The 14,627-nt window shown below is 62.3% G+C and overlaps 8 protein-coding genes and 4 non-coding genes across 12 annotated transcripts; 6 read left to right on the forward strand and 6 right to left on the reverse strand.

The window, feature by feature from the left end:
• Positions 1-6: 6 nt before the first annotated feature.
• Q8F55_002838 (uncharacterized protein) lies at positions 7-1,079 on the forward strand (the record flags this gene model as incomplete). The annotated part of the gene is made up of 3 exons (XM_069351421.1): positions 7-64; positions 111-508; positions 552-1,079. The coding sequence occupies 3 exons, from the start codon at positions 7-9 to the stop codon at positions 1,077-1,079; spliced, it is 984 nt and encodes a 327-aa protein (XP_069211807.1).
• A 141-nt stretch (positions 1,080-1,220) lies between these two features.
• Positions 1,221-2,264, reverse strand: Q8F55_002839 (uncharacterized protein; the record flags this gene model as incomplete). Its single annotated transcript, XM_069351422.1, has 2 exons — positions 1,221-1,888; positions 1,922-2,264. 2 exons carry the CDS (start codon positions 2,262-2,264, stop codon positions 1,221-1,223), a joined length of 1,011 nt encoding a protein of 336 aa, XP_069211808.1.
• Positions 2,265-3,073: 809 nt separating this feature from the next.
• Q8F55_002840 (uncharacterized protein) lies at positions 3,074-3,617 on the forward strand (the record flags this gene model as incomplete). The annotated part of the gene is made up of 4 exons (XM_069351423.1): positions 3,074-3,089; positions 3,127-3,271; positions 3,308-3,469; positions 3,518-3,617. 4 exons carry the CDS (start codon positions 3,074-3,076, stop codon positions 3,615-3,617), a joined length of 423 nt encoding a protein of 140 aa, XP_069211809.1.
• A 450-nt stretch (positions 3,618-4,067) lies between these two features.
• Q8F55_002841 (uncharacterized protein) lies at positions 4,068-4,688 on the forward strand (the record flags this gene model as incomplete). Its single annotated transcript, XM_069351424.1, has 5 exons — positions 4,068-4,083; positions 4,126-4,267; positions 4,306-4,349; positions 4,384-4,507; positions 4,559-4,688. The coding sequence occupies 5 exons, from the start codon at positions 4,068-4,070 to the stop codon at positions 4,686-4,688; spliced, it is 456 nt and encodes a 151-aa protein (XP_069211810.1).
• Positions 4,689-4,985: 297 nt separating this feature from the next.
• Q8F55_002842 lies at positions 4,986-5,105 on the reverse strand. Its single transcript has one exon. It is a non-coding gene; the product is annotated as a tRNA-Ser (tRNA).
• A 7-nt stretch (positions 5,106-5,112) lies between these two features.
• Q8F55_002843 lies at positions 5,113-5,203 on the reverse strand. Its single transcript has one exon. It is a non-coding gene; the product is annotated as a tRNA-Ile (tRNA).
• Positions 5,204-5,823: 620 nt separating this feature from the next.
• On the forward strand, positions 5,824-7,018 carry Q8F55_002844 (uncharacterized protein; the record flags this gene model as incomplete). Its single annotated transcript, XM_069351425.1, has 7 exons — positions 5,824-6,018; positions 6,053-6,184; positions 6,222-6,292; positions 6,343-6,365; positions 6,410-6,520; positions 6,557-6,586; positions 6,621-7,018. 7 exons carry the CDS (start codon positions 5,824-5,826, stop codon positions 7,016-7,018), a joined length of 960 nt encoding a protein of 319 aa, XP_069211811.1.
• A 553-nt stretch (positions 7,019-7,571) lies between these two features.
• Q8F55_002845 lies at positions 7,572-7,662 on the reverse strand. Its single transcript has one exon. It is a non-coding gene; the product is annotated as a tRNA-Ile (tRNA).
• Positions 7,663-8,131: 469 nt separating this feature from the next.
• Q8F55_002846 lies at positions 8,132-8,218 on the forward strand. Its single transcript has one exon. It is a non-coding gene; the product is annotated as a tRNA-Tyr (tRNA).
• Positions 8,219-8,753: 535 nt separating this feature from the next.
• On the reverse strand, positions 8,754-9,767 carry Q8F55_002847 (uncharacterized protein; the record flags this gene model as incomplete). Its single annotated transcript, XM_069351426.1, has 6 exons — positions 8,754-8,794; positions 8,844-8,993; positions 9,031-9,209; positions 9,257-9,410; positions 9,451-9,536; positions 9,700-9,767. The coding sequence occupies 6 exons, from the start codon at positions 9,765-9,767 to the stop codon at positions 8,754-8,756; spliced, it is 678 nt and encodes a 225-aa protein (XP_069211812.1).
• A 318-nt stretch (positions 9,768-10,085) lies between these two features.
• Positions 10,086-11,673, reverse strand: Q8F55_002848 (uncharacterized protein; the record flags this gene model as incomplete). Its single annotated transcript, XM_069351427.1, has 9 exons — positions 10,086-10,235; positions 10,272-10,454; positions 10,492-10,750; positions 10,787-11,058; positions 11,132-11,200; positions 11,249-11,318; positions 11,366-11,418; positions 11,489-11,604; positions 11,658-11,673. The coding sequence occupies 9 exons, from the start codon at positions 11,671-11,673 to the stop codon at positions 10,086-10,088; spliced, it is 1,188 nt and encodes a 395-aa protein (XP_069211813.1).
• Positions 11,674-12,179: 506 nt separating this feature from the next.
• On the forward strand, positions 12,180-14,533 carry DPL1 (Dihydrosphingosine phosphate lyase; the record flags this gene model as incomplete). Its single annotated transcript, XM_069351428.1, has 13 exons — positions 12,180-12,371; positions 12,413-12,664; positions 12,802-12,932; positions 12,986-13,014; positions 13,100-13,190; positions 13,240-13,365; positions 13,413-13,470; positions 13,520-13,690; positions 13,741-13,765; positions 13,813-13,975; positions 14,026-14,254; positions 14,302-14,407; positions 14,457-14,533. The coding sequence occupies 13 exons, from the start codon at positions 12,180-12,182 to the stop codon at positions 14,531-14,533; spliced, it is 1,650 nt and encodes a 549-aa protein (XP_069211814.1).
• Positions 14,534-14,627: the final 94 nt, after the last annotated feature.

The raw sequence follows: 14,627 nt of genomic DNA on the forward strand, positions 1-14,627 counted from the left end.
CGCATCATGGGACGCGCAGAGGCTGGCTCTACCAAGGCGATGGCCAATGCCGCCAAGGCTAAGGGTGGGTTCCGAGTCTTGCTCCAGTTTGAACCCAGCTCACTCCTCAGGCCTCGGAAGGCTGCGATGGTACTGTCAGATCTGTGAGAAGCAGATGCGCGACGAGAACGGTTTCCAGGCGCACTGTCGCTCCGAGCCCCACCTGCGCAAGATCATCGCCGTTGGCCCCAAGGCCGGCGCGACGATCGCAGAGTTCAGCCGCCAGTTCCAGTACGAGTTCCTCTCGCTCCTCAAGTCGCGGCACAACACGCAGCGCGTGCGCGCCAACGCCGTGTACAACGAGTACATCCAGGACAAGGAGCACGTGCACATGAACGCGACGCGCTGGGTCACGCTGAGCGGGTTTGTCGGGACGCTCGGCAAGGCGGGTATCGTCAAGGTCGACGAGGACGACAAGGGGCTGTGGATCCAGTGGATCGACAACTCGCCCAAGACGCTGCAGAAGCAGGTGAGCTGAAACTATTTCGCCGAGCGCCAGCTGACACGCCCAGGCCGCGCTACAGAAGATGGAGCGCGCGACGATGGACGGCGAGGAGCGCGAGCGCAAGATGCTCGAGGACCAGATTGCGCGCGCGCGCGCCGCCGTCGGCGCCGACGACGACCAGCCAGAGCAGGGCCTGCAGAAGACGGAGGGCGAGAAGATCACGCTCAGCTTCTCCAAGGCCGAGCCTGGCGAGTCGAGTGGCGCGGCGGCGACAGGGGACGACAAGCCCAAGATCTCGTTTGGGGCCATCGGCGGCTCGCTCGGCGCGGCGACGGCGGCGGCGCCAGCAGCGCCGGCCAACCCGCTCAAGATTGGCAACCCGCTCAAGCGCGCCGCACCGGCCAACGTGTTCAAGACGGCCAAGGCGGCCAAGACGGAGCCCAAGGAGGAGAGCGGGCGGCCCAAGGCGTTCATGAGCGAGGCCGAGAGGCTGATGAAGGAGGACCAGGCGCGCAAGGCTGCGCGCGGGGGCGGCGGAGGCGGCGGTGGCTACGCTGGTGCTGGCCCACGGCGCGGGGGCCCGGTCCGGAGGTAGACGAGTTGGCTGTTGTATTATCCTGCATTGTGGGCGTGCATGTATCCATTCAGAGTTGCTCGGGAGCTTGCATCGAGCTAGAACATTAACCCCACGGCCTTCTGTTTCGCTTCTTGTACAACCCTTCCTCCGTACACAAGCCTACGCCTTTCCCTTCGGCACCAGCTTGCCCCCGCTGTCCCGCTTCCACTGCGTCGCAGAGAGGTACGTCTCTACGCTCTCGTCCATCTGCCTCTTCGCGCCGGCCCGCACCCATCTGTCCGGCCAGGAGCAGGTGACCGAGTCGTAGTCGTACTCTGCCAGCACCTTCTGGATATGGAGCACATCAGTGGGGTGCAGGGGGATGGCGTTGGGGTAGCTCCACATGAAGGTGAACCCCTTCTGCGTCGGCTGCACCATGATCGTGTCTGCGACGAGCAGGAGCCCCGAGTCGGGCGCGCGCGCGTCCGCCTCAGACAGCAGCGGCTCGCCCCCGCGGTCCCAGTACAGGACCGACGAACCGGGAAAGTGGCCGCCACACTCTACGAGCGTGATGCTCGCCGTGAGCGCGTGCGTGCCCCTCCAGAACACGACCTCGCCCTCGCGCAGGCTCCCAGCGCGCGCGTACCACTCCCTGTCAAGCTCGTTGATGTACAGCGGGACGCCGAGCGCGCGCGCCCACGTGAGCGACGTGCAGAAGAAGTGCGGGTGGCTTATGGCGATGGCCTTGAGCGGGCGCTTCAGCGCGACGAGGTGCGCGACGAGCGGCTCGGTGATGACGGCGCTGCAGTCCCAGATGACGCTGCCCTCGGCCGTCTCGAGCACGATGGCTAGAGTCAGCGCAGCAAGCAGGGGGCACGTACGCGTCTGCCCGATGGCGAAGAATGGCTCGGTCGCGATGAGCGAGATGCGCGGGTCCTCCACGTCGCGGAGGAGGTGGTTCCTCCGCCCGCCCTTGACGAGCTGGTGCAGGCTCGTCCAAGCCTGTCCAGTGCCGGGCACCCACTGGCGCGGGTCCTCGCACACCGGGCCTAGGTTCAGCAGCGGCCAGCACTCGAGCTCACAGTCGTCCCGAGGGCCGGGGTACTGCGTCGCGCACGTCGCGCAGACGGGCAGGATCGTGTCGTCGGCCAGCACGTCGGCCGCGCGCGCCGGCAGCTCGTGCAGCGCCGTGAGCTCCTCGCGGATGTAGAATTCCTTGGGCATGGTGCAGTGCAGTGGCGAGTGAGAGCGACTTGGCCACGCCGCCGCCGCCGCCGCTGTTTATGAGAACTCGGTGGGCTGGGCCGGAGTCGCCTTCGGGTCGGGTCTGGCTCGAAGCTATGACGTCGTCGCCGGCCCGCGGGCCCGGCGCCGCCGGCTGTAATCTATCTCTTGCGCCCGACTTTGGCCCGCAGGTGGGGCGGCTTGTTGCCTCGTAAGTCGTGCATGCGTGGGAGGGGGTCGAGAGGTGTGCATAGAGAGCGTGGGGTAGGGGAGGGGGGTGACTTGAGGCATCTGCCGAGCTGGCTTGTCGGGCCGAGGAGGGCGACCGACCCGCAACCCGACTGACGATGTCCATTGCCATTGTTGCGATCCGATGGGAACTTGGACACTGCAGAGATCGCAGACGCCGCAGGCATCGCAGAGACACTGTGGGCGCATCAGCCGGGGTTGTACTCTTGCTGGTGAGCCGGACGGCGAATGGAGAGACCCGGGGTAAGTGGACGCCTGGACAAGGGTGATGATGGTTGACTGGATTGAAAGGGACACGAAACAGTGGCACTGGCGCATGCGCCTCAGTCCGCCCAACGGCTCCCTCCTGTCCGCGCCCGGCTCATCCTCGTCCTCGTCCTCATCGGGATGTCTGGTCATTGCCCGTGCCCGCGCCCATTCGCTTCCTCCTGATCCCCTGACCGACCGTACTGACCCAGATCTCTCAACGCTGCTGACGGCGGTTGACTAGACCACAACGGATCCTGCTCAAAAGCGCTCGCCGACCCATCGACAAGGCAACCCGCCCCCCAACCCACCCGATGTCTCCTACTTCCAGTACGCTCCTCGCTCCGCCCCACCCCGCTAACCTCAGTCCAAGCCACGTACACCGGCCTGACGTGGGACGAGCTGCCCCTCAAGGCCTCGCGCGCGCTGCCCACCAAGACGAGCTACGTGACGATGGAGCGCGCGTTCGACAGCGAGCACATGCGCGGCTGGGGAATCGCCGCGTACATCATGTACGTGGGCCGCGCTGCTAAGCTGACTCCGGCCAGGACGTACCACGCTGCCAACCCGAACGAGGCGACGTTCGAGGGCGAGCAGGTGTTCGAGGGCACGTTGCTCGGCCGCACGGGCTCGTTCACCGTGTCCAGTAGCGGCACTTACATCGACGGTGTGGCGAGGGCGCGGTGGACTATCATCCCCGAGACGGCGACGTGCGTGGGCTGGGGGGTGATATGCCGATGGAGAAGCTGACGGCACAGCGGCGAGCTCAAGGGGATTCGCGGGCACGGCGGGTACGCCACGGGCAACAGTGACCCGTCTGCGCCGATCGCGTGCGAACTGCACGTCGAGTTTGTGTAGTGTATGAGGCTGTGGAGTGTGGAGAAGCCGCCACGCCTTGTAACGAGGATCCCAGTCTAGCCTTTCGTGTTGTTGTTCTGTCGCAACCTGCCGATGACATCTTCGTTGTTCGAGCATTGGCCCAAACGCTAGCCAGAGGCGGCCTCGGTATCTCTCTAGCGAGCCTCGTACCTTGGAGAAACGGGGGAGCAGCGCACACCCTCCCCGGTCCAGTCAGTCTCGGCCAAGGCAACGCCGATGTCGAGTGTGGCGCGGGGGGGGGGGGCGGGGGGGGGCGGGAGGTAGACTGGGAGAATGGGATGCGGTGGGGAAACGGTACCACTTGTCGCCATCCTTCCCCCGTCGACATCGCGCCCCCCCCCCCCCTCCACCACCCTCTCGACACTCCCCTCATCTCTTCACTCACCTCATCTTCACCCAACCTCTCACTTCCACACACTTCTTCGCAACATGGCTCCCATCACCAGTGGGTCGGAGCTGCCGCTTGTGGGTCTCAGCTCACCCCCAGTCCCGACCAAGTTCACCGTCGCCAGCTGGAACCAGAACCCACTCCAGTACGGCGCCGACCTCCCCTTCAAACCGTGCATCGCCACGTCGGAGCGCGAGTACACCGGAGAGATGGAGGGCAACGCGACGGCAGCCTACACCATGTGGGTGTCAGCTCGAAATCGACACCCACTCACCGCAGGTTCAAGTACGCCACCGCGGAGGGCAAGGACGACGGGTGCTTCTGTGAGCTGTGGAACCCCCCCTCAGCTGACCCCAGACGGCATGCAGGTCTTCACCGGCACGCTGCAGGGCAGGAAGGGCAGCTTCGCGGCACACGTGAGCGGCACGTTCGTCGGCGGCAGGGTGGAGGGCAGGCTCGACATTGTGTCTGAGAGCTCGACGTGGGTTCGCTGATCGTGCTCGCAGAGGAGAGGACAGCTGACCTGCCCCAGCGACGAGCTCAAGGGCATCATGGGGAGCGGGACGCTCGTCGTGTCCGACGTGCCGGCCACAGTTGCGAGACGCAAGGTCGACCCCGGGTACAAGGACGTGGTGGAGGGCAAGCTCACGTACGAGCTGTAGAGGCGAACGGACAGCTGTCCGGGCGGGAGGGTCGAGTTAGTAGTGGGCCGTTGAATGTCATACCGACGTGTGCGAGCTGCTCCTTGGCCAGTGTCTGGGACAGTCCGACGCTTCAGCGTGGAAGTGGAGCGCTGGCCAGGGGGATGAGTGGTGAAGATGTGCCACAGATGACCATGCTCCCACATCCTCAACCAATCGGTCGCACCTGTTTCCAGACCAAGCTCTTGTCCTCGAGCTCGCATTCCAACCACCAGCACTGTTCCACGCCCTGCTGCATGCACGCACGCCCGCAGCAAAAGGTGCGACTGGGATTTGAACCCAGGCGGCTGACGCCAAATGATAACCAGCTGCTGTCCTCCTCATCGCTGAAGAGGTCACAATTCTAATCATTCCCCTTAACCACTCGGGCATCGCACCAAGAGTGTGACCACTGACAGGATCGAACTGCCGACCTTTGCATTACTGACACCGTCGTGGTATTAGTACAATGCTCTAACCAGCTGAGCTAAGCGGCCGATGGGGGCAGGGGGAGGGGAGGGGGGTTTGGCGGCGCGGCGGTGCGAGGGCGGGCCTGCGCGGTGCTGATTTGACGCCTACCCGCATGGAAGGAGCGACTGTACGTGCTGCAGAGCCGCGCTTGGTATGCACAGGGTGATGGAGACGGTGCGAGGTGCGAAGGTGCGAGGATGGTGCGAGGTGGCGCCGCGACCCAAGCCGCGGGGGTGGCGCCGATCTGTGCGTGGGCCCCGCGACGTGATAAAGACGATGGCCATGGCCCTTGGACCGCTCGCGAGCATCCTCGCAGCGCTCCACCCATCCCCACGACCGCACCACCTCCACTGATAAGATACTCGTCCACGCGAGACGGTTCACGTCAGCCACCTCAAAATAACCCCCACCACGCGGCGTTCGGCAATGAAGTCGCCGCCGATCTAACATCCCGGGTAATCCACCCGTGGCTTGTCCCCAACTAACTCACCACATGGCGGCCCCAGGTTCCGCTGGGTTCACTGACATCAGACGGCGACCCGATCGATCCAGACCTCGAGCACCGTCGTGGTCAACTGACGTCTTGACATCCGACTCTTACTGTCACCCGACACACGACACACGACACACCCCAACCACACCCACCATGGCACCAGCAAAGCCCGTCCTCCCCGCGATCCCGAGCAACAAGTCGCAGGACCCGGCGCACGTCATGGACTTTCCGACGCTCAACCTGGGCTACGAGCCGTGCTCGAAGAAGGAGATGAACATGGTCGACCTCGACATCAACGTGTTCGGCCTCGACGAGATTGTGGGGTCTACAAAGCCCATCGCCGTGGTGGTACGCCTGGGCACACCACACCCGCTGACGCTAGATCGTGTCCCACGGCTGGGCGAACAAGGCCGCGCAGATGGAGAACTTTGCCTCGGGCATGTTCCACGAGATCCGGAGGCTCGGCGCAGAGGGCAAGGCAAGGGTCACGCGCGACGTGATCATTGTGACTTTGGTGAGTGGGCGTGAGTGGCCAGCACTGACGATCACAGGACCAGCGCAACCACGGCAAGCGGAGGTTGAAGAAGGACCAGCTGTCGTACAAGAACAACCCGTTGCGGCTGTGAGTGCGCTCCGCGCCGTGCTCCATGCGCCGACCCGCTGACGCTCCAGAACGGCCATGGCGACGACACTGAGTACGGCATGCGGTCCCCCGCGCCAGCCCACTGACCCAGCACAGAGGGCGGAGCCCAGGACCACCAGCTCATCATGGCCTACCTCGAGGACTACCTATTCCCGCACGGCGAGCGCCATATCGCAGAGTACATGGCCACGGGCGTGTCGCTTGGCGGTGGGTCCACGTAGCGCCGCGCATCTAACCCCTCAGGGCATCTCCTCTGGCGACTCATGAAAGAGGGTAAGCCCTCCCCCTGTCCCGGCTAACACGGCAGACCCGCGCATCCGCGTCGCGGTCCCCATCATCTCGTGCCCGCCCGACTCGCTCGTGCTCGTGCACACGGCGCACTGGCGCGCGAACGGCACGCTCGGCACCAACGCAATGTACTACCCCAAGCACGTGAGGGAGTTCTACGAGGACTCGACGCCGGACGGCGTGTGGGTCGGGCGCAAGATTCTCGCGCTGCACGGCGACCTCGACCAGGTCGTGCCGCCCGTCTTCTCCGAGGCGTCCTGGCCCAAGGTCGTCGCCGAGGCCGGGAGGGACAGCACGGAGCAGGTCATCCAGCCGGGCGTGGGGCACATCTGCACGCCTGAGATGGTGCGCCGCGCGTCCGAGTGGTTCTATCGGTGGGGCGCGTGTGCCGACGCCGAGCGGGGCGCCAAGCTGTGAGCAGGTGTAGAGTGGCATGCATTTCTCGGACCGGGAGGCGGTGAGAATGCCAAGAAGGTACTGCGTGCGCTGGCCGCGTCGTCCTAGTCGCGTCGTGAGGCGTGATCGGGACGAGGATGGCTGCGTGCGTGTGCTGGGCCGTCGGAGGAAGTGTTAAGCCGGGCCAGTGGCACAGGGAGCTGCGACGTCGACAGCAAGGGCTGGCCCAGCGGCCTCGGCCTCGTCTGCTGCCTCCAAATGCTGTCACCAGTGCTGTCGGCCGCAGGTGTCTGCATACACGACCAAGACCGCATGTGCGTGTGCGCCGCACCACCCCCCTCGCAGCCATGCCTCGGCACAATCCATGCCACAAGAGTGGCGTGCACACAACGCGGCGATCAATTCATGATCCCCCCGTCAGCCCGGCCGATCACTCTGCCCCCCGGCAGCCCATCTCCCCGCGACAACAGGCCCCGGGGCGATCGTACCCCGCACATCCCCATGAGTGCACAACACTACCCAACTCCCCATGACGCTGGGCAAAAACAGCGACAGCGACATCAAAAGAATATCTTGACCACTGACAGGATCGAACTGCCGACCTTTGCATTACTGATAACCTCAGGTTATTAGTACAATGCTCTAACCAGCTGAGCTAAGCGGCCGTCGATGGTTCGGGGAATCCCGCGTGGTTCCTGAGCGGCGCAGCCGGACCCTGAGGCCACGGTCCTCCCGTGTCGGTGCTTCTTGGCCGTCCGTGCACTCTACTACGCCAGAAAAATGGCCAGAAGGCAGTGTCTGTGCAGCGCTGGCCTGCGCCGGCATCACGCTGCATGCACCTCCGGCGACGGGCGCGAGGAGGCCACTCGGCAGGTGAGACATCCAGGGTCCGACTAGCGCCGAGACACTGTATGCTTCTGCATGCTTATTTACGCATGGGGTGTGGCACCTGTCTCCCGCCTCCTGCCTTCTTTCTACAATGCACACTCGCATGTGGACGGACAGGATACGCCGGGCGCAGGTGCACGGACAACAGTGGCGCCTGCGTGTAGGTGTTCGGATGGGCGATCGCGGAAGCAATTCCCCCCTCCCTCCCCCTGCTCACAGCCCTGCTCCAAAACCCGAAAACATCCGCTCTCGATAGCTCAGTTGGTAGAGCGTCGGACTGTAATTGGTTACTTTCACATCCGCAGGTCCTGTGTTCGAATCACAGTCGGGAGATGAAGCATAATATCTTTTGGGCTCTTGTTTTTGCACGCGGCCTGCGTTGCGTGCAGCATGCATGGCTATGGGGATGTGCGGGATCGGCGTATGGGGCGTCGGCTGCGCAGCGACGGGGCGTTGGGCCTGCTCGCGGCCGTCGTGCCTTCCTCCGGCGGCAGTCGTTCACGAGGCTCGCTGCTATGTTGGCCGGTGGGCGCAGTGTTGGACACACGCCGAGACACAGGCAGGTGTGATCGGCCGTGGGGATATGCGAGCCGAGACAATGACGCCAGCGGCCGAGCTATGGCGCCTTCTGTCCGCCAACCTGGGACACGTCTGTCTAGTCGTCTTACACACTGCTCGCACACCGACCCAGCGAGTGGACCATTCTGCCGGGGAGCACGCCGCAGCAGTCGAGTTCAACGCGTCGTCCCTCAGTTGAGAGTTAGCCCTCGACGCCCTCTCCCACGCGCCCAGCAAGATTCATTCCATTCATCGACTCCTCGTAGCAGGCTATTGCAGCTCCTTTTGAATACGAGTCGGCACATCTGACTTAGATGGTCTTGATGAGGTTGTCCGCCTGGGTGACGGTGGCTGGGAGTGTCTGTCAGCTGCGCCTTATCATGGACAGCTGCACACTCACACTTGCCGCTGTCGGGCTCAACGGTGACGCTCACGACCTTGCCGTCCTCGACGACAATGACGGAGCGCTTGAGGCGGAAGCTGCCGAGGCCGCCGCGGGCGTCGAGCACGAGGCCGAGGGCCTCGGCGAGCTGGGCCTTGTCGTCACCAGCTGGTGGGTTAGCTGGGGACACGCCGAAAGTACCCACCAAACTTGGGAGCCTCGGCCTCGGTGAGACCCGACTGCTCGAGGAGGTCCTTCTTCCAGGCGTTGACGACGAACAGGTCGTTGACGGACACGACGTAGATCTCGTTGACGCCCTTGCCCTTGAACTCCTCGAACAGCTCAAAGTAGCCGGGCACCTGCGAGTGGCACGTCGCCGTGAAGCTGGGGCGTGAGCGCGGCTTGCGTTGTCGAGCGATGAAGCCACTCACGCGCCGGGGACAGTGACGATGATGTTCTTGCCCTTGAGGGTGCTGAAGTCGACGGTGGTGTCAAAGTCCTTGGTGCGGACGCCGACCGAGGGGACCTTGTCGCCGGCCTTGATCTCGGGCTTGGCCGAGGTCGCGAGCGAGGCAGCGGGGGTAGCTGGGGTGTGAGCTGTGATGACGACATTTGGGCAACTCACCCATCTTGGGGATCTGGATGTGGGCGCGGTGGGGGGCGATGAAGCGGGGCGCGGTGGTCGCGGCGGTGTGGGCTGAGCGGAGCGAGCTGGGGGGTGTAATGGGTGGTTGAGAGACGATGGGCGATGCGGAAGACCAGATGAGGAAGGCGAGACCCGGGTAAGAATGTGGGGGACGCGGGAAGTGGTGGGGAAAGGCGTTCCGGTTAGTCACGGCCACTGACTGACGGCGTCATGGTGTCTGTCACTTACAGCGCGGTGCGGAGCGAGCGGGTGCTGGTGAAGGCGAGGCGGCGGGTGGTGGTGGCGGCGAGAGACATTGTCTAGAGGTGTGAGAGCGATGTGATGTGGGCGTCGTATATAGTGGTTGGGTTCCAAGATTCCGGGTGGTTGAATGGACGGGGTTAGACCTAAAGCGAGGGTCGTCATCTTGCATCTTGGGGGATCGGGATCTTGGGCCAGTGACGACAGACGTCGGTCGTTCCTTGGCTGGCTGTTCAAAGGCCGGCTCATCGGCTTCCGCGTAATACTCGGAAGTGTCACCCGAGTCCATCTTGATTACAATCGATCATAATACATGCATAAGCCTTGTCGGGCAGCACGCGAGACAGGTTGCTGATACGAGATACATTTCGGGCCTATCGCCTCGACCGCTTCGATGCAGGCTTCTCCACCTTGACCTCCGGGGTCTCGGGTGCCGCTCGGCGCGAAGCCCTCTCGGCTCGGGATGCTCTCGGCGCGGGCTTGGCCGGCTCATCGACTTCAGTGTCACTCAGATCACTGAGATCCTGCGCAAGTTAGCCAAGCCTCATCTCCGTGCTCACCGAGTCTACTTGTCGCTTCTTGGCCGCGGCCTTGGGCTTCTTCGGCGTCCCCTTGGTGGGCGTCGCCTTCGTGCCATTCGCCTTGGCGACGCCGCCAGAGGGCAGCTTTTGGAGTTCGTTCACTACAGCGCTGGTCCGGCCACCGACTGTGACGAACGAGATTGTCGCCTTGCTGCCATCGGGCTGGTGGATTAGCGTCACCACCTAGGAATCCACTCACCAGAGCCAGAAACTCGATGCCCTTCGGCTTGACGTCCTCCTCAGCATCCTGGCTCTCGCCCTTGCCTTTCGCCTTGGGTTTCTTACCCTTGTCCCAGCGCCAGCGGAATAGCCAGTCTGCAGGGAACTGTGTCGAGTCCGCATTGACCGCGATCGCTTTGACAGGCACCTCGTTCAGGAGACGATGCAGCTCGGACAGGTCGTGGTCCGTGAGCAGGTTGACCGGGCACATGGGGTGTATCCTAGCCTGGTACAAGACCCTGTGGAGTTAGGGGAGGTTGTACATGCGAACTCACTCATCCGCAACCCAGTTCCCCACGCCAGCGCTGAACGCCTGGTCCATGATCAGGCCCTTGATCGTGCCCTTCTTCTTGCCGATGAGCTCCTTGAACTCGTCGAGCGACGGGTGGTCGAGGACCGGGTCAAAGCCCAGCTCTGACAGCGGAGGGTGTGAGAGGACCGGGTCGGGGACGAGACGCAACCGGCCTAGCCGCCGGACGTCGATGAACGCGAGCTCTTGTGGCTCAGAGCCTGCCGGAGGCGAGAGCTTCATCACGCTGGGGTCAGACTGGACAGCAGGGCAGATACACACAACTTGTAGAACTGGAATCGTCAGCAGCGTCCTGCATGCCAAGTCTCACCTTGGGTGGCCACACATCAGACGTCTCGTAGTCCTTCTTGCGGTACCATGTCGGTTCCTGGCCTTTGAGCTGCACAAGTTAGGTGAACTCTTGACGTGGCGTGCTTAATCCACTGACCTGGATCATGCCCGTCATGCCGAAGTGCATGACTGGTAGCCTTCCCTCTCCAGAGAGCGTCATCCAGAACCTGGAGCAGTCAGCACAGGCCATGCTTGCCAACGCCACGGCACTCACTGCTTCCCTCGACGCTCACATCCGGTAATGGTTCGGCCCACGAGCTCCTTGTTCTGTTCACGCGCCGTCAGCCCTGCCCCACGCGCGCGCCTTCCCTGCCCCATGCACGACGCATCCACTCACAAACGCCACATGTTCTCCTTCCCCGCAGTAGACAATCTTGTCGTCCACCGCGTCAATTTCGCTAATTGTGTACCCTGTGCAGGTCTCCTCGATGAGTCGCCTGGCTCGTTCGACCTCTGGTGGGATCAATGTCAGATAACACTCTCGGCCTGTTGATATCCTGCCTCACCAGGAAGCTCGGGCATTTCGTTATATCAGAGTCTGTGGGATGGGAGCAGGATAGGGAGGAACAAACCCAAAGATCGAGTTTGGTTGCGAGTTCCTTTGTATGCAAAGTGACGGTGGGTGAGTCAACCGGCCCGTTGCCTTCAAAGTCGCTCGCGTGCGCGTAACGAGCCCAAGGGTGGATCGGTCGGTCGGTCGGTGTCTGGGTGACGTCAAGAGCCAATGGGGTCCCCAGACTGACGCCAGCACGGTCTTCACTAACCGCACCCTTGGAAAACTCAGATGTTGTAAATGATTTGATTTCCCGGAATCCCATTAACAAAGACACAGATCAGATTAAGGGCAAGATTAACTTTCGATTACAACTAAGGCTTGGCCACCGACCGACTGCATTGACGACAAAGAGGCATACGTACCGTCTACTTCAGACCGACGCAGCTCTCGACATACTCCAACCCCCATCCCCCCCATTGTTCTCTTCTCTCTATCCATCCTTCACCCACCTACCCACCTCACTCTAACCAAGATGGCTGCCTGGTCATCCTTGTCCGTCCCACAACCCGGCCCGCGCACAGCAGTGCTCGTACAGCGGCTTGTCCAACTCTCCACACTCGTTCGCATCTATCTACTCTTCAAGATTAGCCTTCGCGCATACCGCCACCTTTACGCCTATGGGCTCGTTGGCACCAGCGTCCAGGCCTACTCGGCCATCAAGAATGTACGTGTCTTGCCTTCATACTGGATGCTCACACCGCCCAGTTCGTTGTGAGCCTCCTCCTTCGTCTGCCTAGCGCCAGACGCGAGGTCACGACCGAGCTTGCCAAAGTCCGCGCCGATTTGGTCTCCAAGTTGGCACCAACAACGTACCCCGAAGGGGTTAACCTCACCAACGTCCGCGAGATCCCACCCACCGGTCGCGACATTGAGTGGCTCCGCTCTGAATGGGCCAACCTGCACAAGCTCGAGCACTCGGACGTCGACGAAGGACGGGTCAGTGGTGCCGTTTACCATGTGAGTTTGTGCGCACAATAGGGCGGAATCGTATTCGGCTTCCGTGTATGGGGGAGCTCGGGCCGTTGTTCGGTTTCCCCATCCTCCGCATTGTACATCCCGATCGGTCTCATGCTAACCGCACCTCTCACTCTCAGGGCGGAAACGACCTCAGCAAGGTCATCGCCGAAGCCTCCTCCGAATTCCTCCTCACCAACCCACTGCACCCCGATGTCTTCCCCGGCATCCGCAAGATGGAGGCCGAGCTCGTCTCGATGGTACTCAAGCTGTGAGCTGCACGCAGTGGTATCACATGGGAGCATGGAGCTGACATGGTTGCAGTTTCCACGGCGAAGGAGGAGCAGGCACCAGTACGTGGCCGGAACATTGCCCGACCGGCGGGCAACGTCATCTATCGACGAGTCCGTCCAAGCAGCACTGACAGCGTCACCACAGCTACCTCTGGTGGTACCGAGTCCATCCTCATGTCTGTCAAGACGCACCGTGACTGGGCACGGGCGACCAAGGGCATCACGGAGCCTGAAATGTAAGCACCGATTGGTGGCAGCCAGAACCCCGACTAACTTTCGGCGAAGGGTTGTGCCTGCCTCTGCTCACGCCGCCTTCTTCAAAGCCGCCCAGTACTTCTGCATCAAGATCCACACGGTTCCCGTCAACCCCGAGACGCGCCAGGTTGAGCCCAAGCGTGTCAAGCGCTTCATGTGGGTTTCGCCTCAACTTGCTTCAAGGCCCTCACTGACGTCACCAGCAACGCCAACACCATCATGATTGTCGGATCGGCACCCAACTTTCCAGATGGCATGGTGGTAAGTTGCCGATAAGGCACTCGTGGCACCACCTGACTTTAATCCAAAGGATCCCATCCCAGAGCTCGGTCTCCTCGCCGTGCGGTACAACATTGGTCTACACGTCGACTGCTGCCTTGGATCATTCATCATCACCTTTGCGGAGCGTGCCGGTCTTGCCCAGGGTATCCCCAAGTTCGATTTCCAGGTCCCAGGTGTATCTGCCATCAGCTGTGACACTGTGAGTGTGGTCTTGTGCATTGCCGTGGGATGCTTGCTCACCAGCCTCAGCACAAGTATGGGTTCTGCCCCAAGGGTGCGTATTCCAGCCGTTATCTCACAGGGCTGAAACTGACTATTTAGGCTCGTCCATCATCATGTACCGCTCAGAGGCCTTCCGTCGATTCCAGTACTTCTCGATGCCCGAGTGGGCTGGTGGCGTTTACGCTAGTCCCTCGATGGCTGGATCAAGGCCCGGTTCCATCATTGCTGGTGCATGGGCCACGGTCAACTACATCGGCTTGGAGTGAGTGGCGCTATGATGTTGTGGGGCTCCAGCCGCTGACGTCGATGCAGAGGCTACACCAAGTCTTGTGAGGAGATTATCGGCGCCGCAAGGCACTTCGCGTCCGAGATTCGCCAGAAGTTTGCCGGTGACCTGTACGTCTTGGGCAACCCCCAACTCTCGGTGGTTGCCTTTGGCTCGAGGACGCTTAGCATCTACTCGATTGGCGATGCCATGAGCAAGCGCGGATGGCACCTCAACGGCCTTGCCGACCCTCCGGCATTGCATATGGCCTTCACTGTGAGTCCTTGGTGGTGTGTTGTTTGAGTGACAGCTGACGCTTGCAGCGCCTGACGGCCGCGAACGTTGACAAGCTGCTCTCCGACCTGGCCGAGGTGGTGCAGCTCGAGAAGAAGTCGCCGACCAAGGACGGAACGATGGTCGCCTTGTATGGTGCGTGCATGCCGAGTCCTCCGAGAGCAATCACTGACCCGGTTCACAGGCGCTGGACAGACTGTTGCGGGACCGTACGTCGTCGACGAGGTCGCCCGGACGTTTATCGACGTCCTGTATGTGTAAGGCTCTTGCGACAGCTCTAGTATCTTGCCCCATGTTGTCACAGTTGTGCTGGTCATCCTTGTTCCCCCCTTTACAGTAGCCCCTCGTTCTCGCC

This window comes from Vanrija albida, assembly GCF_041260175.1.
Source record: "Vanrija albida strain AlHP1 chromosome Unknown contig_2, whole genome shotgun sequence".
Lineage (NCBI taxonomy): Eukaryota > Fungi > Basidiomycota > Tremellomycetes > Trichosporonales > Trichosporonaceae > Vanrija > Vanrija albida.